A 25,439-nucleotide genomic window follows, 5' to 3' on the forward strand; every position below is an offset into this window, starting at 1 on the left:
GCACCTAAAGTTCAACTAAATCCATCTTATTGCTGGACTAAATATCAATGATAGAAAACGTTCAACTTTTAAGTCATCTTTCAAGGATAATCTTTGCAACAAATTAATTGAACCATGAAACTACTTATCCATATCTTCGTTTCATTTTTATGTAAAGAATTGTGTTTGTTTTGCACATTTTAGATGACCAAACAACTTCAAACTCTTAAAGGATAACTTAAAATGTATATTGTTCTCATGTTTGAAATGTATTACTGAGTAATTCGAGAAAAACATGTGTGTACTTTTCTTACAATATGAACATTATTTATTAACATAGAAATTGAAATTGTAGAATTCCAAAATTCACATATAATGTTTTTGCAATTGCGGGATCCTAAAATTGAAGCTCTTGGTCTATATTGTTGTACATAAAAATTTATAACAATTAACTCCAAGCTCAACTCACTAATTAAATTCGACCCTTATGACTTTCTTGAGCAGGAGTCGATCTTTGCTTGATCTTTGCTTGCAATTTGTAAGCTCCTTCATCCATACACATATTCTATCACTCAAACTCAAGATACACATTTTCTATGGAAAACAACATCGACATCGTAGTTGTCCAACGAGATACTACACATACTAAGTCAGATGTGTCGCAGGAAAGTGAAACATGTGCGTTGGTCAATATGACACATCAATACTTGAAGCTGAAATTGAAAATAAATCCTCACACAACACGAGTCATAAATATCATATACATATAGTTTTTCAATCAATCTCTATCTGGTCTAAATCTGGACCCCACACCACAAAAAAAACAAGGGACATTTTGGAAAAAGAAATGATATAGAAAAATTTTAAAAGAAGAAAATGACAAAACTTATTTATTTTTAGATTTAATTCAATACATTTTGATTTAAAAAATTTTTTTTTAAAGTAAATTTTTTATGTCTAAAACCTAAAAAACCTAAAAAACAAAACCAAAAAGAAAAAGACAATCAAAATCAGAAAAAATTGGGAAAGGAAGGAAACAAATAGTTTTTGGCTTTTTCCCCTCTTCGCAAATATAATTTTGCTTGAGCTTGAGTTTTCTCTTTTGTCGAAAAAATAAAAGAAGGCCGAGTAAGGCCCAATACACTGCACGACAAAACCGCCATCTTTTTTTTTTTTAACCCGGTTCTAGCCGTCCGGTTTCAGCAGCGTCGTCATCGTCGCAACGCTATACGTTCCGACGACGTCGTAGACCGTGAGATTGATTCCCAGATTGACTGAAGGAAAGGACTATCGTCAATCAGGTAAACGTAATTTTGACCCCTAATTTTCAATTCTCTGTTTCTTCCTTCATGTTTGTTTTGTGTTCTGTTTGCTTGCTGGGAAAGTGTGGGAAATGAAAATAAAATGTAATAAATCAAAATTTTTTTTAAGAGAAAACATGAGTACTTGGATGGCAATAGATTTTTAAGAAAAGGGTTTTTTTTTTTTTTTTTTTTTTTTCTTTCTAATTTAATGGTTCTGTGAAAGACTGAATCTTTGAACAAAAATTTGGTTTTGTTGCTCATAGGGTCCTATTGTTGGCAATTTAAATCTGAAGCACACCTTCTTGTGGGAGTGTTAAGTTTCTGAGTTGTATGAGAATTTGTTGTTCTCTAATGAACCAGACCAGAGGGTCTTCACTAAAAGTTTGATCTTAAATTTAACTCCCCAAAAAAAGAGTGGTGCTTGGTGATTGTTGGTAACTTAGTATGAACAAGTTGGGTCTAGATGGGTTACAAAATATCCAGTTTAGTCACTTTGGTTGGGTGTTCCATGTTAGAAGGGGCATTTTGATGCCCCGGAATAGTGAAAACCAGTTCACTGTTGTAAATATTGCATCCCTAAATTGAGGAGATTTGGTGAGGCGAATTTTGCAAGTTGTGGTACAACTACCCCTTTGAGCTGTTTGAGGAACCTTGATGTCAAAAGGCAGTAGTAAAGATGATTTCAGCATATGCTTGCAAATTATATATCGATCCATAAGGGATTCTTATGCTTAGCCTTTGCACATGACGTTTGAAAGTTCATATGTTCATTGGTCTACTTTTAAGGTTATGATATGGACTTTTCTTGCGTTATAGGAATAAACTATATGATTCATGAACCCAGAGGCCATTATCTTTTTTCTAAGTCTTGTGCTTTCTACTATTTCTCTTTCTTTTAATTTTATGTTCATATGTTTCAGAGTGCAAAGCATAGGCCCTAATCAAAGTTATACTCGACTTGTAATTAAAGAATGGCATGTTTAGTTCAACCTCCATTCATGATGTCTACCAATTCAGTGCCCAGAGTCCGCTCCCCAATGCAGAAGGTGTTGAAAACCTCACATGCAGTACATTTACACACTCTGTCTCACATTCAGATGAAACATTCCCCTGTTCGCTGCATAAAACTGACTCGCTGGGAGCCCTCATCTGCCACATACACCCCCACCGAGAGTGCTGATGACAGCATCTTAAATAAAACCACCAACATATTTGAAACCCTTTCTTCAGTTAGCACTGATGAAGCACAAGAAACCAACAGTGAAAAGCGTATTGATGCAAGTAATCAGACAAGACCAGAGGTTCAGTTCCTCAAATGGCCAATGTGGCTCTTGGGCCCTTCTCTTCTCCTCATCACTGGCATGGTGCCAACTTTGTGGCTACCGCTATCGTCCATATTCCTTGGCCCCAACATAGCCAGCCTGCTTTCCTTGGTCGGACTTGATTGCATATTTAATCTTGGTGCAACCCTTTTTCTCCTCATGGCTGATTCTTGTGCTCGTCCCAAACTCCCAGAACAAGCCTGCAAAAGCAAGCCTCCCTTTAGCTACCAGTTTTGGAATATGGTTGCAACTGTGACTGGATTTATCATTCCCCTGATGATGGCTTTTGGATCCCAAAAGGGTTTCCTCCAACCCCAGCTGCCTTTGATCTCATTTTCAGTTCTATTGGGTCCCTACCTTCTGCTTATTTCAGTACAGATACTGACTGAGATGCTGACTTGGCATTGGCAGTCACCAGTTTGGCTGGTGACCCCTGTAGTGTACGAGGCTTACCGGCTGTTGCAGCTGATGAGGGGATTGAAGCTTGGAACTGAGCTCAGTGCACCAGCATGGATGATGCATACAATTAGGGGACTGGTGTCCTGGTGGGTGCTAATTCTTAGCATGCAGCTGATGAGAGTTGCTTGGTATGCAGGCTTTACTTCTCGAACTCGTCATCAGCAACAGCGGCCTTCTGATGATGACTAGTGATATATACCCTAGCTTGGAAAAGAAAAATGAAATCGACGCTGGCTTTAAATATTTGTTTTGTTTTATAGTTCAAGGAATATGTGGTTTAGTGACGCTATTATTTGCTTTGTTCATATCAATATGCACAGGTGATGTATCTATGAGCTACAAAGAACTGTCATGTCATGCAGTACAGGTCCTTTTTGTCTCAGTCTGTAAAGATCTCAATTTTCTTGTTGTGACCTTAAAGTGATCTTTAGCAATGCAACTGTACATTTATATTGTCTATGTGCATTATGTTATGTCCCCAGAAAAATAAATTTCAGCATGTAATATTTGCTAGCAGGAAACTTTAGGATTCTGTTTCTATGGGAAGAGTCTCTAGTGGCAAAGTCAACCAAATTTACTAGATCCCCGTACTTGAGTCATTGAATATGTCTTTATAAAACGTCACTTCCGCAAGCATCATCTGATAGCTTCTCTCCTTAGCTGCCGGAACTGAACAACCTACATTAATAAAAGGCATGAAATGAGCATGCCACCTAAGTTCGAATTCTCCTTATTGTAGGTTAAATTAATTTAATCTAATTGAAAATTCTCTTCGCCGTAGATTATTTTAATTTAATCTAATTGGCTTTATTGTAGCTGTCTCTTTTATGTAAGGAGTTGTAGCTAAAGTGGTTCAAAGCATTAACCGGAATGTTTCAAGTTTAAATTTCTCTCTCTGTTAATAAATAAATAAATAAACCATAATAAAATGAATGTAAAGAGTGAATTTTGGATGTAAACACAAAAACAATATTTTGTTAATGGAGGAATAAGAAAAAGACAAATATAGCCTCCAACCTTCAATAGTAAACCGCTTGATACGAACCGAAGGAACGTCACAAACCAAAACCCGAGGCGAAAGAGAGACAAGGCAACAGTCCCACGTTGTTTCTTCGCATCTCTTTCTCTCACTCTTTCCATTTCTCGGAAACTACTCTTCAAATCATTTGAATCTCTCTCGGTCTCATCCATTTTCCGTCACTGGAAAACCGCTCATCTCCGCTGTAAAACCACCAGTCTCTCTGTCTTCTCCGATCGCTTCAAATATGAGCACCGGCGAGCTTCTCAGCATCGAACCCCAAGAGCTCCAATTCCCTTGTAAGCTTTCTCCAAACTTAACTCTCTTAAACTGTTTCTCTTTTGCTTTCAGATCCGGAGTTTTTTGTTTTCTCTGTTTTCTCTGTTTTCACTGTTTCTGATTTTTCCTTTTATCTTTTTCTTTGGTTTTGATTCTTTTGATTTGAGCAAACAGTTGAATTGAGGAAGCAGATCTCTTGCTCTCTACTTCTCTCCAATAAGACCGATAGCTATATAGCTTTCAAGGTAGTCAATTTCACTCTTTTTTTTTTCTTCAGCAGACCATTTGAATTGTGGGTTTGTTCAATTTTGCCTGTTAGAGATTTGTAATCTTGATTTTGGTCTTATTGGTTGGTGTTTTAGGTAAAGACAACAAATCCCAAAAAGTATTGTGTTAGACCCAACACTGGGGTTGTGTCCCCAAGGTCTACATGTGATGTTATAGGTACACACACTATATTTCATGCCAAATTGGTTTCGCTTTATGGTTAGTTCTGTGCTTAATTTTGATATCCCTATGTGCTAACATGTTAAATTTATATGTGGGTTTAGTAACAATGCAAGCACAAAAGGAAGCACCTTCGGATATGCAATGCAAGGACAAGTTCCTTCTTCAGAGCGTAGTTGCTGGCCCCGGGGCTACCCCGAAGGATATCACTCCAGAGATGGTAGTCACATGACTTCTAAGTGGTTTTGTGTATGAGTTTAATTGTTTACTTAGCAAGATGTGTGTGCAACTGGATTTTTGTGTTTGTTCATTTCAGTTCAGTAAGGAGTCGGGGCATAATGTTGAAGAGTGTAAGTTGAGGGTTCTCTATGTTGCTCCGCCTCGGCCACCATCTCCGGTTCATGAAGGTTCAGAGGAAGGTTCGTCACCCAGGGCTTCAGTGGACAACGGGAGTGCAATAGCTTCTGAGTTTAAAGCTGTGAGTACTTCTTGATAGATCGTAAAAGAAAGAAAACAATTTATGTTTCCCTTTAACTGTAATAGAATATGTTGTCTATGTAATTTTGGTTTCAGGCTTCAAGAGCTTTTGCCGAGCAACATGAGCCTCAAGATAACTCATCCGAGGTATATTTTTATTTTAAACTATGTGGAATATTAAGTCTTGAACTTTGCAGGTTGTATGGTTGTCACTTGAAGTTTGTTTGGAGGAAATTATAATTTTTAATAAATGTTGGTTGTTTTTGCATGATTTATAGTTGCATTTGTTTTTTTTAGTACAATTCAACTAATAAAATGCTTCACTTAATAGACATGGATTAGGCCAGTTGGCCAGCGTAGTGAGCCCGCCCCCTTGCACCCCAGTTTGAATCCCCCTCCCTGTAGATGGATTAAATTAGAGTAGTTTAGACTATTGGTTTTATTTAAAATAAAATAAAAATAAAATGCTTCACTCCATAAATTCATTAGCCAAGACTAAATTTCAAACTTATAACCCTATCCAAGTGTGCTACCTTTCATGTTAACCATCCATAAGAACTTGAGCTATTCTTGGAACTCCCAATTTCAGAATTTAAACTGCCTTTGATCATCATGGAAAAGCATTTTAATGACCTGGCAGACCTGAGGGCGTCTGCTTTATGTTTCCAATTGGGGACTCTAGGCTGTGCTTACTTATGTGTCTAAGATCAAGGTTAGTTGTATCTTTTGAAGTTGTTGTTCAGATATTTTGGGCTATAGCAACAGAGAGAACTGCCTTGCTTGCCTTCCTTAGATTCTGTTGTTCATAAAGGCACTATTTCGAAGTTACCATTCTTCAATTATGAGTCCCTCCCTCAGTTCAGATTTTTGTGGAGCATGGGACTCCAGTATAGTTTGTAAGCCTTGTGTTGGTGTAGTTTGAGAAATTTCACTTTTGAAAATGTCCTTTTGACAATACCGTATAGTGAGCTTAAGCATCATTTCAACTGGATTATCCACTTCAAGTTTGTCATTTAGAGTCACTGCTGGTGACCATGCTGAATTTTCGTTGCCAATTATATCCTTGTTTATCCTTCTTCCAAGCATTGGCATGGTGTACTTTTTAATGGTGGAGGATGTTTCTTATCATTGAATGAACTTGTGGGGTTGCTGCAATATTGATGGTGGTACATGGTAATTAATTTATTGAGTAATTTTTGTAATTGCAGACCAGGACACTAATTGTGAGGCTGACTGAGGAGAAAAATTCTGCTATTCAGCAAAATAACAGGCTTCAGCAAGAACTGGTGAGGGACATTTTATTTCAATCGTTCTAATGTATAGTTGATATATATTTGAGGCTCGTATCAAACCTGTTGGTGTTTGTTTTCTACTTTGTTGGCCCTCTCTTGATGGATGCATATCTTTAGAAGTTTTCATGATTTGAAATGCTCATGAGAACTACTGACTTGAGCTAAACGAGCTGTGTAACTGTGTTAATAATGATATTTAGATTCTTGGCTGATTATGATCTGAAACGCTTATTGAAATCTAGAAAGCTTCATTCTTCATTAAATGGCCTATTTGTTTAAAGTTTTGGCAACGAACCGAAAATATAATTTTTTTACCATGGCTATTTTGTCAAATCTTATCTGACAGTATATGATGATTCTTGGAACCACCATTCATGACAACATAACCACAATGACATGACACCCATGCACGTTTAAGCTGTGTTACAAATCTGTGTATAGAATTGAGCATCTTGGTGAAGGTGAAGACAAGATTGTCGAATTGTGTGCTATAGAAGGAAAAGGGAACATTGTGAAAAGTGATTCATCTGCATGAGACTTTTTAAATGCTATTTCATATTTGGGCCTTGTGAGGTGAATGGTTGGGTGTGGGCTAATGTCAGGCTTAACTTCGTATTTTTCCAATAATAAAAAATCTGGCTGTTTTAATCACCTCTGGATTATACCACTGGAAAATTCCTCCCATGATTTTATTGCAACCATCTGATTTAGTCATTGCCTAAGTATGCCTTTTGGAACTGGGGTAGCCTCTTGCATAATGAAGTCCTCTTCATAACATAAATGCCCATAATTTCAAAATAGTTAATACCTAAACCACACTGATTTCCTTTCCACCAGGTGATTATTGGACTTTCTCTTATCATGGAATCCATGATAAAGAGAAGATGCGATTAAAGTAAAAGCTTAGTTAATGACTTTGTGGTAGTTTAAGTACTGACCATTTCAAAGTGTTTAATGTATTATAATTTCCTTATTATGTCTTAATATGCTGCCACATTTTTCTTTGTGGCTGTTATTAGAATAAAAGAAGGGGGATGGGATTAGAAACAATATATTTGAATTTTAAGAATTTCTACTTATATACAGCTGCAGTAATATAGTTAATAAGCACATAGAACAAGGCATATTAACACTGTTTTTAGCCGTGTTTAATAACTTTTTCAATTTTCATTCTTGATAAATAGTTATGGTTTCAATTACAGAAATTTATAGTAGCTTTCCAGAGAGACGATCTAACTAAAAGATTATCATTTGCAGGATCTTTTGAAGCGCGGGGCCAACAGAAGCAGTAGTGGCATCCCATTTATATATGTTGTTCTAGTTGGCTTGATTGGCATTATTTTGGGGTACCTTCTGAAGAAGACATGACCAGGCACTCCCTTTGCTGGACAATGAAATGTAAAAACAGGAAGGAGAAAAACCACCAGAAATTGAATGCGTGATTGATTAGCAGTAACCGTTGCTTATCGTATTACCAATCTGTATTGACAGTAGAGAACGTTGTGAAATGTGCGACTATTAGAGGGAACTTTGGGTCGTTGTATTAGCTGGTGTCGACACCAAGGTAACTTGTTTAAGCGGGTTTTGTAATTGACAATGGAAATTGAAAGTTTTCCTTTGTGTGATCACCTCCGTGAACATTGTTTGTGTTTCTTTCCCCCAATGAAATAATTGTTATGGGTTGACTAGTGTTGTGAGATAATCGGAATTGAAGAGTTGATTTTAATGCGGTCTGAAACAACGTGTTTAGGTATTGTTTTGCAGATTTTATACTTGTGAATGGGGTAACATGTCATTTTCATGCTTGGTAGGTGCAAACATCGGACAGGATAGGTTTTCTATCCCTTTTCTCATTCTTTAGTTTTTAACCTAAGAACTTGCTAGAGAAGGAAATGGGTGGATGATAATGGCATATTTGTGCCCTATAGCACAATTTCTACGCGTAATATAGTCAAAACAAATTGAAATGGGAACGAGATTCCTAAAATCTCATTCCGCCAAGCAAATTCTATCATAATTAGTTAAATGAGTTAATGCAAGTTATAATTTTCAGTTTCCAGCCAAAGCACACACCCTGAAGTTAAAACAGTAAGCACCACCCTTCCCGTTCTTGAAAAAATCCTCACCTCGTTTTTGCCCTCCTGTTTGTGTATCAACATGCATAAACCGAAATAGATTCCGGTATCATCTTACATCTGCTTCCAACCTTCAAAGATATTATGTACCTTCTAATTCTCTGAAATTTAAAACATTCTTTTCCGTTCAAAATCGCTTTCAACCCATCAAGCCTGTTCAGGCTCTTTTATCATGTTGCAACGAACAACAATCTTCCGAAACTCATCCAAACTCAGCTGCAATGCATTGCAAATCATATCCAAAACTACATTTATCAGCCTAGAAAAATACTTAATTCTTTTCAATTCAATTCAATGAAAGGAAGAAAAAAACAGTTAAAATAAGTAGAGATGTTAAAGGGAAACAAAAAAGTTGCTTAAACATTCAGAGCAGCAGGAACTGACCTTCCCATCACCATCACTATCAAAACAGCAAATCATGTCAGCCAACTCCTTATCAGTCCACATAAAATCATGAGCAGTTGCTACTCTTTGTAAATCCCGTAGAGAAAGTCCTCCATTGCAGTTCTCTGCATGCCAGGAGCAATGACCAGGGTTAAGAACACTTGTGCATATTTCTACTCTGGCTTGGTAAGAGTTGACCGTACTACTCAAAAGCATATGAAATTTGAGTAGGAAACATATATAAACTAAGAGAATGTGCCACAAGTTTCATAGTAAGACATAAGAGAACATGAAACCAAAAACTGATGTGCGCTATCCAATGTAGCAATGGGTTTTCTTTAAACATGCTCATCGGAGAAGTCTCAAATGCAAGCGGTTAAAAGCTTTCTTCACAAAGTCAAACATCAACCAAGCAAGAGTTAAGCTAATAGAAATATATTCTTCTGAAGACGGCATTAAACCAGATAACTACTCAAATGTATATAGCATGCGGTGGGAGCTATAATTATCAGCAAATGACCAGACAAAACCAGATCTAGTATCCTGTTATTGTTGACCATTTCTTTGTACTATTAGCTTCATAACCAACCTTATTTATCGCTTTTGGGGTGCTTCTGTTCTCAAACCATGAATTTTTTTTAAAGATGCAGTGAGATCTATGTTAACTAGTGCGAATTGTGCTTCATGTAGGGTATTACCATTAGTAAACATAAAGAAAGGGATGATGAGCAACAGTGCATCGTCTATCCTTAATACACCCACTTCGAGAGTAAATAAGCATCGCCTAATCCCCCCTTCCCCCCTCTAGTCTCTACAAGACAAAGATAATAGAATTTACCATCAAACTGGAAGAAGTGCAAAACCAACTCATCCTCTGTCATCTGCAGCCGACTAGCAAACTGCCAAACACAAATCAAAGAAAACCACCAAAATGGGAGAGTCAGCTAAGAACAAAAGGAGAAAGGAGAAACATCTCTGCTTAAGATAACAAACCGATTTCTTCCTCTTCCTCCCTGTATCTTCCGGAATCTGATTGTTTCCCTTTCTTTCGTTAACCTTAGCATTATGCACATTAGAGCGCTGTAAAGGCCCACTATGTGCCACAGCTGAAACTTCTACCGACCCTTGTAATGACATAGCAATTGCCTGCATATGAATGCAAATGGATGAGTATGGTTGTCTGAATAATCACCTAGGACCAGTATCATAGCAGTTGGTTAAGGGTCACACTATTAATCTACACTGGGCAATGAGAAATTATTTGTGTTTAACAAGATACTGAAACATACCTGCTTCAACACCTCATCATCATCGATGCAATCTTTGTTACTCAAAATACTTCGGGGAAGAGCCTTCTTAGATTTTGAACCTTTATTCTTCACCAGGATAGAGATTCAGCAAAGAAAGAATTTAAAAAGTCAGCCAACTAGTAGAGGTCATGCCATAGCACATGTCTTTCTATATAATGAGAAAACTTGCTGACCAATCCAAGGTGTCAAATTAGAACGTCTTATCTTCTCAATTCGTACATATAAGCTTTGTTTACCTTTAAATCAACTATCACTATTATAAAACTCTCATGCAGAATCCCGAATGCACCCAATCTAGATCCACCTGTGCACTGCATGGCTCCACCAGGCTAGCAACTTTAGTTCATAGTCTTCTAAGGGATCAATCCACTAAATTGGTTTCAAATTCAAAGGTTAGTCAAGAAAACATGATAATCTCCCCCATTGTTTAAGAACTTCACATAACTCTCCTTACTTGGTGAAAAATCTAATGTCCCTAAGTTACAACTTACACTGTCAATTTCGCATGTTCCTTTTTTATATTTGATTTCAATTATGAAACTCCTCTATCCATATCCATAGTTGAAGTATCAATAAATGACAACTATCATAAAACGTATATTCATTCTTTCCACACGTATGCATTGTTGTATCTGGAAAAAAAAAAAAACTTTATTTTTTATACATAACGCATATCTCACCAAAGAAAAAGCCAAACAGAAACAAAGATAAAGTATACCAATTCACCAATTCATACAGTAAAATCTCGAGACACACAGACGTACACAGAACACGAACTAACCTTTTTTCTGCGTGACCCAGATGTTTTTTCACCCAAATAATCATCGTCATCATCCTCCTGGCTAGAATATGAACAAGATTCCTCCTCTTCAGGCCTATACTCTTCATCGTCCTCAAAGACCTTGGCTTTCCCCTTCTGCACCTTCTTGTTCTTTCTCTTCCCATTCTGGCCCGAACCCATTACGGAAGAAGCAATTTTAGGCAGACCTAGAGCCTCCATTCTTGCCCTGTTTTCTGCAATTCTCGATAGCCTCTGCTTCTCGTACTCTGAGACTGATGATCCCACTCGGTCTTTTTGGCCATTGCTGGGCTTTCCCGCCTCCTCTGACTCTGAGCTTGAGTTCTCGGAGGTTCCTTCGTGTTCCGAGTCTGAGGGATCGTGTTCGGGCATTTTGGATTATGAGAATGGAGCTGTGAGATTATCAGATTCTGGCAAATTCGCTATGCGCGGTCTCAACCGCCAGAAGAAGAATAGGTTTCGCGGCCCTCACAAACATGTATAACGACACGTCGTTCAAAAGTTCGGGGCGAAGCTTGAATTAAATCGTTGTCGCTGTTGGTCCAATATTTTGTTATTGATTATCACCAATATTATTGTATTTTGCCGTACTTTTCTACCGACTATTTAACTCTGAGAAATTTTCCCAATTATAATTCAATTTACGATATAAAGTTTTCTTTGACATATGGAAGAGTCATTTGTTGACATAACTTGTATTTAAAAGTCCGTAACATCGCCAACTAGGGTTGATTCAGTTGGTAAAGTCCTTCTATATAGCTCAATCAATATTCGAGTTCCACTGCCATCAATTCTTGTTGATAAGTCATTCCGGCTCTAGGTTGTGAGTCTGTTATGGTCTGGTGGTGAGAGTAGTCAATCTCCCCTAACTTTTTTTTCACCCAAAAAAAAAAAAAAAAAAGTCCTTAACATCGAATCATAGTACAATAAACACAAATATTACAAGAAGAAAAGCATTAACCCACATAACAAAGCCAAGTTCAATTGATTGTGTCAAAGGGCTCATGTCATATTCTTTGGGCAATTAGACAGTACATTTAGAACACTCATTTTATCTCTCAATAATTTGATTCATTCCAATTCTGACATATTCCAAATCCAAGAGGTTAACTTCATAATTGATGCTCAAACAAAATATGGACATTCGTTACAAACAATTCATATACATAATAAAATAATTCTCTTTTACGTTACATGTAATTTTAGCTTTTAATTTTGATAGAAAAAATTCAAGCTATTGTAGAGGGTTTGTGTTGTAATTTTTCTCTCTTAGCAGAAAACAAATCTTATTCTTAATAAATTCTTTGGTTTACCTTCTTTGGTCAAAATAATTATGATTACCTTTAGAAGCAAAAATTGGGGAATATTTATGAATAAGGCCAAAAACATGAAGCAACAAAAGATGGAAACAAACAAAGCAACAACTATCAATCAAATCCTCTCGACACCTCCGCCCACTCTATCGGTGGCACATACAACACACTGCAAGAGCAGAATCAGAAATTAACATGCTCTTCCTCTTGCTAAATAAAACTGACCAGTAAGTAGTGAGCCTCAATCCATCATGGCAACAACGTCGTATTTCCAACTCCATCGGTGCAGTCCATTCCCACTCTCTCTTTCCTCTCGTTGCTCTTGTCCCTGCCGCCCCTCGCCCTCCAAAACCCTAGTTCTCACTCGTCCGCGCGCAAAATTGGGTCATCTGGATCTCTTGTTCGACGGAAATAGACGTGCGCTGGGGCTTGGCCGAAATGGAGCTTTGGCTAGCCGCCGGCTAATCGCAGTCTCGGCTCGAGCCAAGCCGGAACGGCTTAGCGAGGACAATGCCCACCAGGTACTAGAGAAAGAAAGGGACGATTTTGATTCTTTTTTGTTTCTGAATTTTGGTTTGGCTGTGATTGGGAATGGCATTATGTTGAAAAATTAGGGTGGGAGTGATGCGGTGGAAGGTGGCGGTGAATTTGAATGTCAATTGTGGTTTTGGCGCTGAAAAGGAACTTGCTTTAATGGTTTGGTGTGTTGATAGTGATATAAAAGCTTGGAAAATGGATTTTTTTTTGACTCATTATTGGTAATGTTTGTGAGATAATTGGGCATAATTTGACCGTTTAATGGTATTAAGGCAATGCATGCTAATAATTTCAAAGGGTCTTGAAATCGTTTCACGGGTAATGTTACAAATGTGAAGTTTTTTAAGGGGCAGTATGCTTGATTGAATTTTACTTCGAAATTTATATTCTTTTTTTAGAGGTTGCATGTTTTTATTGAAGCAATGTACTGAAATGGGTATGTTGTAGGAAGTCCACAAAGGCCATAAATTGTCAATGAATGAGGATGCGGTCTCAGAGCATCAACAGAAAGCCAGTCAGTTAAAGAAAAGAATTTTTTTTGGACTCGGAATTGGGTTATCTGTAGGCATTGTCGTGTTGGCTGGAGGATGGGTATTCACAGCAGCTGTGGCAGCTGCTGTTTTTGTTGGCGCACGCGAGTATTTTGAATTGGTTAGGAGTCATGGAATTACTGCAGGGATGACACCTCCACCTCGATTTGTGTCACGAGTTTGCTCTGTTATTTGTGCTCTCATGTCCCTAGTTACCTTGTAAGATTGGTAACGTGTCTCAAATATTTTGTGGGACTGCGGCCCAGAATTTTTTGATAATATGCTTACTGTTATTTCCATTTGAAAACATGCAAATTCAGTTGGAAGCTGGAAATAAAAGTGTAGTTATATCCAGATTCCTTATAATTTTCATTTGTTATAGAAATCATGTTCCTGTACTCAGTGTTAAGAAAATTGGACCAAAGAGTAAAATTCCAATATGTAAGATAGTGAATCTGGTGAGGACCAATTTTAGGTGTCTGTACCTTCCATTTTATCATTGCACCCTCCTGTTGAAAAAGATAAGGGATATGATTCATGTGTATTACATTGAAATCCTAGGATTGACACTTCAATCAATCTGGATGTGGTTGTGGAAAGTATTCATTATGCTCATGTAAGGCAAAAAGCCTTAACCTTGTTTCTGGTTCTTCCAACTAAAGAGCTGTAGAAAATCTATATCTGCTTTTCACGGTTGAGCTGTTCATTTCTTGTTCAGTTTAACTCCTTATGCTACTTAAACTTACATTTTACAGATATGTTTGGGATGGGTTTAGGAATTTTGAGAATTCAACCTGCATCAAATATTTATTCACTGCCTTATTTGAGTGTCTATGCTGATGCTTTTTCATTCATCTTGTTTTCAAATATGTTTCATTTGGAAGAAAAAAAAAACAGTTTTGTCTTAATAATGTACTATTTAATCGTAGAATTTTGGTTTCTTTTGGTTTGAAATGTATGCAAACGACCTTTTTCTCTCTCTTTCTTTTATCAAATTTTGTATAGGCATGAAGTTCGTTTTTGGATGTGTGGTCAATAATGATCTCTGATTAGAACTTCTGATGCGTGGGCAGGTATCGCGGTCAAATTGATGTTTCCGTGACATCTGCTGCCTTTTTTGTTGCTATGGCATTGCTTTTACAGAGAGGAAATCCTCGCTTTGCACAGCTTAGTAGCACAATGTTTGGGCTATTTTACTGTGGATATCTTCCTTGTTTCTGGGTTAAGCTTCGATGTGGCCTAGCAGCACCAGCCCTAAACACTAGTAAGAAGTTGGGTTTACATATTTATACTGGAAATTGAAGAATAGGGGGATTTTTCAAAATGAGCACGGACTTTGGTGTTCTATGTCAACCTTTGGTTCCTAATTATTTTGTTCTTTGGCAGGTTTTGGATCAGCATGGCCCATCCTTCTTGGTGGACAAGCTCACTGGACTGTTGGTCTTGTGGCAACCTTGATTTCTTTCAGTAGCATAATTGCTGCTGACACTTTTGCTTTTCTGGGTGGCAAGGTATCTAGGCTCTTGAAATTGCTCCGCAGTACATTTACTCTCTCCTTTCTTCTTCTTTTTTTTCTTTTTTTTTGGAGAATATACCTTCTCTTATTATGAACTTTTTGTAGAGCAGTTTTTTTTTAAACTTTGTCCGATAGGTATCATAGTCCCAATTCTTATGAACCTGCCATGTAACTAAGGCTTCAGGATGGGTTTTGTGAGCACTCCCAACAGATGGCTCCTAATTGGACTGTCACCATTGCAGTTATTATAGATATGCTGGCGCAGTGTGCAATCCAAGTTTTTTTTTTTTTTCTTTTGATTGGTGTGCAAAATCCAAGTTAAACCATGAAAGTTCCTAAAAATTGAACCTTCAAAATTCCTGGGTTATATATGTGCTACTGCTGGTACTTATCCTGCAAATTTTGATTCAGAACTTTTACTTTCCATTTTCAAACAGTTTAGGGAGGGTTTAATATGCTCTTTCCTCTTATAAATCAAATTTTAGATTGTTAACATGTGCCTCAGTCTGTCTGAAACTTATTGGAATTTTTTTTTTCTTTTTTCCTATCCGGCTATACTGAGGAGATTGCAGTAACTTCTTTTTGTTTTGTTTTTTTTGGTTTTTTTGGTTTTTTGGTTTTTTGGTTTTTTTTTTTTTTTTTTTTTTTTTTTTTGGTGGCAATGAATGTGAAGTTGGTTAGTTAGCAGTTATTCAATCTTGTTTACTTTTTTGTGTTGTCTAGGTTTATAAATTTCAAGAGGTCAGGACTTTTATGTCTCCTTACAAGGAACCACTGAAACTAGTGTTCATGTTTTTTAGCTCCATCTTCTTTATTTGGTCACATGCCTGTAATAAATTCTTGATATAGCTCTGTACTCCAAATGCAGGCATTTGGTAGGACACCCCTTACCACTGTTAGTCCAAAGAAGACATGGGAAGGAACTATTGTAGGGTTGGGCGGTTGTATAGCCACTTCTGTTGTATTATCAAGGATATTTTGCTGGCCCAAATCTTTATTAAGGTATTCCATCTTCCTCCAGTGCAATCTTTAGAGTTGCTTCTGAATTTTTATTTTTATTTTTTCATCTAAGGAGTAACTGTTTGGTTTTCATAATTTATAATTGTTTTGAAAAATAAAAAGAAAAAGAAATCATTACGAGTTGGAACTAAACTTCGGCAGCACCTTGAAGAGTAAACCTGAAACACAAAATTAGTCATTTCTTACTATATGTTTGGTCTTATAACTCAGACATGCTTCAGGTTGGACAATATTAACAACTTAACATGATTCTCTGTTGTAAAAGTATCATCCCTGCATATATGCAATGACAGTTTTACTACATGGTGGACTCTTGTTAATTGCAGCTTTATGCATTGTTCTTGAATGATGAAAATAGTAACTTATGCTGGAAAAACTTGATTTGAATTATTTGGTACCTAGAATAGGATTTTTTATATATTATTTATTATGTCTTCAGTGCAAGGAGCACCAATAGATGGTGTTTGATTTTCCTTTTGGATTAACTTCTGAATCAAAATATCATGTAGTTGTTCCTAGGACTTGCTTGTGTGGTGCAGTATGAAAATTTTCTTTATCAATTTATCCAAGTGCTGAGCAGTCCTTTTTGCTTTAAGACGAACATGCATACTGTATTAACAGTTTTTGAAATCATTACAGTTTTTAAGAAATGTTTCATGTGCTATTTTGTATTTTTTTGGATGGTTTCCAGCGCAATAGCATTTGGGTTTCTGAATTTTTTTGGCTCCGTATTTGGTGATCTTACGGAATCGATGATCAAACGTGATGCGGGTGTAAAGGACTCTGGGTCTCTAATACCAGGACATGGTAATACCTTCAACTCATGGTTGTATCTTGTGCCAAAGCTTACGCTTTTGAAAAGTTATGGAGAAAGTGCATTATCTGTTTGTTTGATGCAAATTATTTCAAGAATGCTTGTCTTATTAAACGTTCACTTGAAAGTTTCTTATTGGGAATACACACACACATGTACACACATGAGGTAGTGTTGCAATGAGGATTGAGAACTTAATTTGACGATTTGCATCAGAATTATTAGATCATATATGAACCCATGAGATGCAAAGCAGGTAAAAGTGGGTGAAATGTATTTCAATCATTCATGTATGATCTAAAGAGTAATGTTGAAGTCCTCAAGTTAAGAAATCAACTCAGGTCCTCAGTAGATTGCTTATGTATAGTGTGCATGCGTGTGTAATTATTTTCCAATAAGGCCTTAAACGAGGACCTGTTTCGCATTTGTTAAACTTAAACCATATATGAGGGGACCGAGATTTATTGAGATGAATTTTACTCTGTGTATCTCAGGCCTCCATATTGGTGTGATGGTTGAGAAACATGTCCCTCTTTAAGAGCTTAAAGAAGGTCCTTATTAGAGAATAAATTTCTCTCTCCACTTATGTGTGTGTGTGACAATAAACTGTTATTCCCGAATGGATGATAATAAGAATGCTCAACAACTGTCCTTCGTTGCTCGAGTAATAATGATCCCTTTCAGACCATGATTCCACTCTTATAATCTTTGTTCTTTTATTTTATATTAACACATATTGCATTATATCATATACCTAACATGAAATTCTTCAAGAGTTCTCTTAACTTTCTTTTGGTGATCAACTGACATTTGATGCAGGAGGAATACTAGATAGAGTGGACAGTTACATGTTCACGGGTGCACTTGCATACTCCTTTGTCAAAACCTTCTTGCCACTTTATGGAGTTTGATAGACATATTTGATCATTGCGAAGTGATATTAGAAAGGAAATCATGGTCATTACCAAGTCAAAATGAGGCAAAGCTGTTTTGGTTAGCATGAGCTGCAAGCATGTTGGAGGGACGAATTCTCTCGTTTATTCAATCTGAGAGAGAGAGAGAGAGAGAGAGAGAGAGAGAGAGCTCTAGATGTCTCCGAGTCCTAATTTAATCTGATCTAGAAAGATGTTCCTCAGTACTTGTAAGGGGCTTGAGATTATATTTCCTGACTTCTCCAGCTTCTGATACCAAATCCACGTTCAAAGGAATACTTGTTTAACAATGTTTCTTGAATTGCATGACATCAGTTAATCCAGCGGTAGCATGATCATCTCTGATGTCTACAGTAGAGCTGCTTTGAGCCATTGACGCTAGTTTTCTCCTCACCTCACCCTTTATCTGGGAGTCTTATTTTTTATTTTTGTATATTTATGTTGGATGAGTCCCACTTTCTTCTTATTTGTTCTACTGTTGTAGTGAATAATAACAACTATTTAATTGTCAATAAAGGTTGCATCATTCTTTGGGGAAACCCATTTGTTCTGTTGTTTGTGTTCACTCTTCAAGTTTCTTTGTTTCTTTATTTCCCACAAAGAAATGTTGAAATACTTGAGCTTGCCGGTTGGTTGTGGAAGTTTTGAATTATACCTCTTCAATTTTTTTTCTTCTTCTTTTATCTGTCAATTTCTGTATTTAGCTCTGAATACCAACTTACTGCCAGTGTATGTAGCTTTAAAAAAAATATTTATGTAAAAATTAAAAAATTAAAAACTCACTGCCAGTTGAAGGTAATGTTCACCTGCTTCCAGGGATACACCTGCTTAACTTATCAAAACTCAACTGTGGCAGTGTTTAAGGGTTTGAAACTGTTGAGTTTTGCTACAAAGAAAGTAGCTAGTGTTTGTTGGTTTGAAATCCTTGAATTTTGGCAAAATCATTTTGGTTTTGAGGAAAAACATCATACTTTGTGTGTTGACAAAAAAAAGGTCTTGCTATTGAGTGCTCATAGTTCAAATTATAATCATTTGATTGTCTCTCGATCTTAACTCAAAGACTATTTTGCCTTCCACTTATAAGTTTTTTGGGTGGTAACGGTAAATGTTATTTGTTGACATCGGTTGTCAATTCAAACCATCTCCATTGATATTTAAAAAAAAGAACAAATGCAATCCTTAATCATTGAAAACTTCGGTGGTTACGATGGGTGTTAGTTGGATTCGCTTAGGTTATGGTGTGCTCCCAAGTGGTCTTGGGTTCAAACCCTCATGGTATTTGTACAATAAATTGGCTAACCTAGTTGTTAACCCATAAAATCTTTAATCAATTGAAAAATGACAGTGATATATCTTTGTTCATCAAATATGTCAACATTTGTCCTCATAGAAAACTAAAGGCTTACTAGGACAAGGCCCCCCTTTCCCTCAAAATCCCACCATCACACTCAGTATAATTAGTTTAATGTCAATTGACTTATAATTGTTTAGCTGGTCAGCTCTTTTTAATTTATTTATTTTTGGTGCAGCATGAACTATAACAGAAAAAGAAAAGAAAGTCAATATCTTATCATGCATGTAAACCGAAAGAACCCTAATAATTGAAGAAAGTTGTCACCAATTATTTATCAGGCAGGACAAGTTGCCAACCACCACTAAGTTATATGAGTGACCCAACAGGTGTTTGTTGGGCTTATATGTTGGGTGTTGGTATAAAAAATAACCTATTTGAGACCAAAGAATGTAATTCCCAATAAATATAGGAATTTTTTTTTTTATGTCTACAACGGAGAAGATGATTCGAATTTTGAATTTCTTATAACATTAATTTGCGACCGTCTATACATTTTGAAAATAACAAAATTTGTTCAAATAACATGAAAATGTTATTCTTCAGTTCATGGATTTGAATGGTGCCTGAAAACTTACACTGAAAAAGATTATTGGTTACATGAAAAATAGTACATTCTTTCATCCATGGCAGAAGCAAACTTACATATATAATGTGTCTATTATGAGGTCATTTAGAACACTAAACCAAACGAAACCAAAGCTGATGTGATATATAATATAAAATAAAGCATGAAACAGACATGAGAAGTGATTAATGTTGGGTTGACCCAGCTCGATGAGGTTCCCTTACAGATAGAAAGATGGAGATAGAAGAAGGGAAAAAAAAAAGAACACAGGCCCTGAATTGGAGGTTGCAGTCAACTCATCCATGCAAACTTTTGGTGGAGCCAGAACACCACCAAATATGAGAGAGAGAGAGAGAGACTTGAGCAATAAGATGAGAGGTGTTTTGTGTTTTGTTTTTGAGGGCCTACCATGAATGGCTTTTGACAATCATATGAGTGCTTACTTTTTGGGGCTTTGGCATAAAAGAAAATGTGTGGGATGCAAAGAATGCGTTGTATCTAAGCTGACTAAATAAGAAAACAAGAAAGAGATAAATTAAAGTAGAAAGATAGAGAAAATTAAAAACAATGAAGAAAAGAGATGGAGAGAGTTGGAGGAGATATGCATGGTGGGCAAGCATCTATAAAAGTTGAGAAAAAGAGATAGAAGCTAATAAGATTGTCTGATTACAAAACCCCTAACTTTTCTAAAACACACACACACACACACTCCTCCATGTATCTCCAACCCCACTCCATCTTCCACCTCATACCAACTTTTGCTTTTCTTTTTATTACTTTTCTTAGCCATTTGCATTGGATGCCCACATGGTTTTGCCATTGGCTTCTTAAGTTGCTTCTGTTTTATTGTTCTTACTTATATAAAAATAAATAAAAATCTTTCTATATTATGTAGAAAAAAACCTTAATTTTAAGGAGCCAAACTTTGCTCAATAACTAAAATATCTTTTAGAAAAATGTGGTTTATAACATAATTACCGCAAAGCTAAGAAACCCGAACACTAGATGGCCTGCAATTAATTTATATAATTCTTTTTTTCTTTCTCATTTACAACCTATTTAATTGCATGGCAAAGATCATTCTAGCCAAATTAATTAATGGCTCTCTGTTCATTTCTTTGCTACTAAGGAAAGGAAGTATCAACTTGAGGAGGAGATTCGATTGAGAGCCGTGCATGAAATAATTGACACAGAAAGTATAGGGGATATGCATGCAGAAATAAATAAAGAGAAGATGATTTTGAAACTGTCACACTGTGACATGATTTAGAAAAATGTGGGAAGTTTTGGAATATGATTCTTGAAAATGATCCCTAGTAAATTATTGAACAAATAGTAGAACAAATAGTAGTACAAATAGAAATTTCAATCCCATTTGAAGAGGAATTGTAGCTGATTGAGATATATAATTCCTGCTATGCTAGTGGGGTCTCATTGTTTTTCTATGTGATTTTTGTAATAACATCTTCAAGATTTGATGGTGGATTTTTCATTGATTGAAAATGCATGATCAATTAGGCTTTATGTAGTGTCCTACCCAATTTATAGAACTTTGAAGAGGACAAAAGCTGCCAAATGTCTTTGAAGGGGGTGGGGGGAGCTTTAGCATATCTTTGTTCTTTCAAAATAACTGAAATCTCCCCTCACTCCTAGAAGGAGGCTTCTCCAAGACAAAAGTGCTTACCTCAAATTCCTTAATAAAAAGTTGACTATCATTATACTTTCCAAGGAAGGTTGATTTTCTCTCTTAGGAAAACTAGAAAAAAAAGTGAGCTGCTTTTATGGCCCTCCATATCTAGAAGATGCTTAGATAGGTCTCTCTATCCTTCTATCTTTGCCTCCCTGGCCTCCTCATGGAATCTGCTTTCAGCTCCTGAATTGACAAGGGCAAACAATGGAGAGCAGGTCCATCCAAAATGTTCTTTCCCTTTCTTCACCCCCAATTGGGCCACCTAGAGACCACAAGAAAGGACCATACTTGCTAGTTGTAAAGATTTTTGATATCTTCCTCAAGGGCAAAAATGCAAAATGACCTTTAACTAAAGCTTAGCAAAAAGATGAACAATTTTTTCATTGGTGTTGTTCATGGGTTTTAATTGGAGTTCTCTGCATATGCTCCTTGAAAACTACTCTTAGGGCTAATGTGTGGGGTTGCACCTAATTTGTGGAGGGCAATGCTTCCACCCCTTCTAAATAATTGACACATTCGTTAAGCCTGAAATGGACTATGCATTGCCTTTTGAAAATAGCCTATTTCATGGATAAGAAATTCTCTTTGTTCCTCAACCAAATTTTATGTTTACTTTAGGGCCCGTTTGATAACCATTTAAATTTTAGTTTTTAGTTTCTAGTTTTCATTTTTTGTGCTAGAGTATAGAGGAAAATGAGGGAGAATGGAAGTGAGAATGAGAGTGAAGATAGGATTGAGATGGAGGATAGGAGGGGAGGAGGGGAGGAATGAGTAAAAAAAAGTGAAAAAGTAAAAATAAAAATTGAAATGTTTTCCCTTTTGTTACTCCTCCCTCCCATCTCCCCTCTTATCCTCTCTCTCCGATCTCATCCTTACTCCCATTCTCACTCTCATTTTTCTTTATACTCTAGCACACAAAATGAAAACTAAAAATTAAAAACTAAAATTGAAATGATTATCAAACGGGCCCTAAGTTAATCATAGTTCTTGAAGCATTTGTAAAACCTGTCATTCATTGCACTAAAGGGACATGGCAATGGCTTTGTTCCCCAACTAGCCTTTGCCCCTCAAATTTTCTGGACAATCCAAAAGTTGATCAATACCTAGCATTTTTTGTCAGTTCTTATGCTGGCTCTAGTTGAGGGGTGAAGCTGACATCAATTGGACAAAAATCTTTTTCTTGGATCACAAGGACTTTAAAGCTCAACAGCTCCTTTAGAACTTTCCCTTGTTAAGAAATTGGAATCTCTAAGATGATGTCAAGGAAACACTAACAATTTGGAAGTTAATTTTTTTTTGAGTGAGGAAATAGAAAGTTTTCTACCCCACCTGCTTGAATTTGGAAATCGAATTTTTCTTCAAACAAAAGTAAGAAACAAAGTGAATGAAGTCATCATGAAGAAGAGAGTCGAGGGAATCCAACTGTCAGAGCCATGGCCTTGTTCTTGGTCTCAAGGACATTGCAAGCACTCGAATTCTAACTAAAAGATGGACAACATATCTAGATCGAATCCATGAGCAATGAAATCCACTGAGACATACTTTGAAGTTTGAAGCTAGCATGCCCATGCATGATGCATCCACCGACAGGCTATTCTAATCTCAACTCATTTTCCTAGCCTCCCCCACTACTTGGACTATAAAGGGTATGTTACAACATTTTGAAAGTTCAACGGAAAGTGAGTGGGGCTAGCTAGTACCATACCATCCATCTAATTACAGTTTGACCCTTTCTAAAATTGCTTAGAAAAGACATTTGAATTTTTTATTTTTTATTTTCTAAATAAACCTCAAAGTTGCCATGACTCTCCCAGTTGTCAAGGAGGTTATTGCTCTCATGGCAGCGCCCCCTAGCCCTAGGAGGCTGTAAGGGACGTTGGTTCACTATATATGCTGGTGCTGCCCCTCATAGGGGTAAGGGGTGGCGTGCCACCCGTGACAACCACCGTCTTCTATTAGTGAAAAATAATTAGGGCTATGTATGGGTGTTTTGTTGTGAATGTTGAATTTAAAGGAGTGGGTGTTTACCGCTATATTTTTGTCTTAAACGAAACACAAGTTGGTTGGTGATCTATGTAAATTATTAAGGGTTTGTTTAGAAGTGCCTCTGGAAGCTTTTTTTGACAACGAAAAACGCTTTTTACAATGTTTGACATAAAATAATATAAACACTTTATGGAGAAGCATCTAATATGTGTTTCTTTAGAAAGCAATCTCAAGTGCTTTTTTAGGAAGCACTTGGATTTCTTAAGCACTTGGATTTCTTTTAAAAATTTCAACATTTTTATAATACGATTTTATTAGAAGCGCTTAAGAGCATATGTGTTTTCTAAAGAAGTAATCCCAAACGAGCCCTAAGCCTCGATAATACCACTACTCTAATTTTATTATATCATTCTTTTTGTACAAGCAACTAGTTTTAACTCTTAATTTTGATCACTTTTTTCACCATTATCCAATCAATTAATTGTTAAATTTCGTCAAAAAAAAATGGTGAAAAATATCATTAGGCCAATAACTAATGTCATTATTTATTCATTTGAAACAAAGTAAAACCAATGTGTATAAATGATATTCTACTTTAATATAATATAAATTATAGAGATGGATTCGAACTCAAATGCAAAGTGGGAAGCACATCCGTTCTAACCAACTTGACTAAGCTCATGTCTGCATAAAACCAATGTACTTAATCCTCTTGGTTATGTTATGATAGAAATATGAAAAAGGAGAATATAAGATTACTTGCCCAACTATTAAACTCTTTATTGTCCTTGGAGCCAACCAGTGTTGGCTTTCTTCATATTTAAACAAAGTAATAATGGTACAGAAACATCTTTTCCTCCTCCTGCAACAACATGGCCTCATCTTCTAACCTTAGTATATATTAAACAAAAGTAGTTTAATGAAGTGTTTCCAAGGTGCTAAAAAGAAAGTGTCTAAACTAATCATGTGGGGGTCCAATAAAACACTACCCATGTGATTTCAATAGGGGAGGCACAAAAAATTAGTAAACAACAAAACATTTTAGTGTATAATAATACAAGGGGCTGACATAAATACATGTATTAAGATACACAATGTCTAGCAATAACATATGTAGATGTATATGAGAGAAGGTGTGATGAATTTAATTATCTATTACACCTACCATGATTGATTGACATTCAAACACAAAATGTCATAAGTATTTGATGAAGTCTCACAAATGCATGTATGTAATAGAGCCAATTTAGGGCATGATTGAACATCCCATCCTTTCAGATCCTTAAATAAATGGAAGAGTATTTTAAATATATAAAAAAAAAGGTTTAGCCAAATGAATATGTAATTTATGGAGTACCTACCAAAATTTGGCACTAATAATTTATGGTCAATGAAAAAAAACTCATAACAATAAATTAATTGTTATAAAAGTAAGTGTCGTTTCAAAGTTTGATTGATTACGAAATATATGATTTAATTATTTAAAACCATAAATTTTTTTTTTTTGGGGGGTAGATTTTATCATATAATTTGATATATACAACCGGTCTGGTTTCCAATCTTGGACTACATAACTAACTCAACTGGCATAAACATTTGCCAATTATTCTTAACAGCCGATCAAAGTTTAATGCATATACGGCCAACGGGTTCTAGATCAGTTGAAAAGTACTTTAATTTGCAGATAAAAAATTTTAGGTTCAAATTCGTATAACATCTTAGTTGTGTGTGTGAAAGAAAGCCCCCTTCTATTTAATTTAGATTGTTGTTTGTACTAAAAAAAAAAGTTTAAAACATATGAAAAAACTCATATGTTCGTATTTTTAATGAGTTCTTTTTACATATATATCAAATTGCGACTGGCAGAAAGTATGAATGGGTCCATTGAGTATTGGAAAGACGATAATTGACAAACTAAAGACAGAAATATAGCCAAAAATAGTTTCGATTGTCCCAGCCACTAGAAAATGCCAATAA

At 36.1% G+C, this 25,439-nt stretch overlaps 4 protein-coding genes and 1 long non-coding RNA gene across 7 annotated transcripts in view; 3 read left to right on the plus strand and 2 right to left on the minus strand.

Annotated features, from left to right (window-relative positions):
* LOC103331711 (cytochrome P450 family protein) overlaps positions 1-3,523 on the plus strand; it is a 36,019-nt gene extending 32,496 nt beyond the window's left edge. The window contains exons 1-2 of one of the 2 annotated variants that reach the window (XM_008234356.3): positions 1,074-1,280; positions 2,204-3,523. In XM_008234356.3, coding sequence (XP_008232578.2) covers positions 2,255-3,253 — 999 coding nt within the window. In that variant the 5' untranslated portion in view covers positions 1,074-1,280; positions 2,204-2,254 and the 3' untranslated portion in view covers positions 3,254-3,523. Of the gene's footprint in view, positions 1-1,073; positions 1,281-2,203 lie in introns of those variants that run through there. The other variant, XM_089051500.1, reaches the window with a different exon arrangement.
* On the minus strand, positions 3,306-4,218 carry LOC148917218 (uncharacterized). Its single transcript, XR_016126604.1, has 2 exons — positions 4,082-4,218; positions 3,306-3,742 (listed from the first exon to the last, which is right to left on the minus strand). It is a non-coding gene; the product is annotated as an uncharacterized LOC148917218 (long non-coding RNA).
* LOC103331712 (vesicle-associated protein 1-2) lies at positions 4,127-8,262 on the plus strand. Its single transcript, XM_089051502.1, has 8 exons — positions 4,127-4,381; positions 4,536-4,606; positions 4,724-4,805; positions 4,913-5,028; positions 5,125-5,286; positions 5,382-5,432; positions 6,494-6,571; positions 7,835-8,262. The coding sequence occupies exons 1-8, from the start codon at positions 4,330-4,332 to the stop codon at positions 7,943-7,945; spliced, it is 723 nt and encodes a 240-aa protein (XP_088907628.1). The 5' UTR covers positions 4,127-4,329; the 3' UTR covers positions 7,946-8,262.
* A 276-nt stretch (positions 8,263-8,538) lies between these two features.
* LOC103331713 (uncharacterized) lies at positions 8,539-11,693 on the minus strand. 2 transcript variants are annotated; one of them, XM_089051501.1, is made up of 7 exons: positions 11,188-11,693; positions 10,643-10,717; positions 10,386-10,472; positions 10,090-10,242; positions 9,935-9,995; positions 9,097-9,221; positions 8,539-8,928 (listed from the first exon to the last, which is right to left on the minus strand). In XM_089051501.1, the coding sequence occupies exons 1-7, from the start codon at positions 11,575-11,577 to the stop codon at positions 8,860-8,862; spliced, it is 960 nt and encodes a 319-aa protein (XP_088907627.1). In that variant the 5' UTR covers positions 11,578-11,693; the 3' UTR covers positions 8,539-8,859. The 2 variants fall into 2 exon arrangements, with proteins under 2 accessions (XP_088907627.1, XP_008232581.2); XM_008234359.3 differs by lacking the exon at positions 10,643-10,717 and having other exon boundaries at positions 11,188-11,691.
* A 926-nt stretch (positions 11,694-12,619) lies between these two features.
* Positions 12,620-18,406, plus strand: LOC103331714 (phosphatidate cytidylyltransferase 4, chloroplastic). The gene is made up of 7 exons (XM_008234360.2): positions 12,620-13,039; positions 13,503-13,804; positions 14,659-14,849; positions 14,972-15,096; positions 15,970-16,103; positions 16,813-16,928; positions 17,755-18,406. Exons 1-7 carry the CDS (start codon positions 12,770-12,772, stop codon positions 17,844-17,846), a joined length of 1,230 nt encoding a protein of 409 aa, XP_008232582.2. The 5' UTR covers positions 12,620-12,769; the 3' UTR covers positions 17,847-18,406.
* Positions 18,407-25,439: the final 7,033 nt, after the last annotated feature.

The sequence above is a fragment of the Prunus mume genome, linkage group LG5 (genome assembly GCF_029339155.1).
Source record: "Prunus mume cultivar Tortuosa linkage group LG5, ASM2933915v1, whole genome shotgun sequence".
In the NCBI taxonomy this organism is placed as follows: Eukaryota; Viridiplantae; Streptophyta; class Magnoliopsida; order Rosales; family Rosaceae; genus Prunus; species Prunus mume.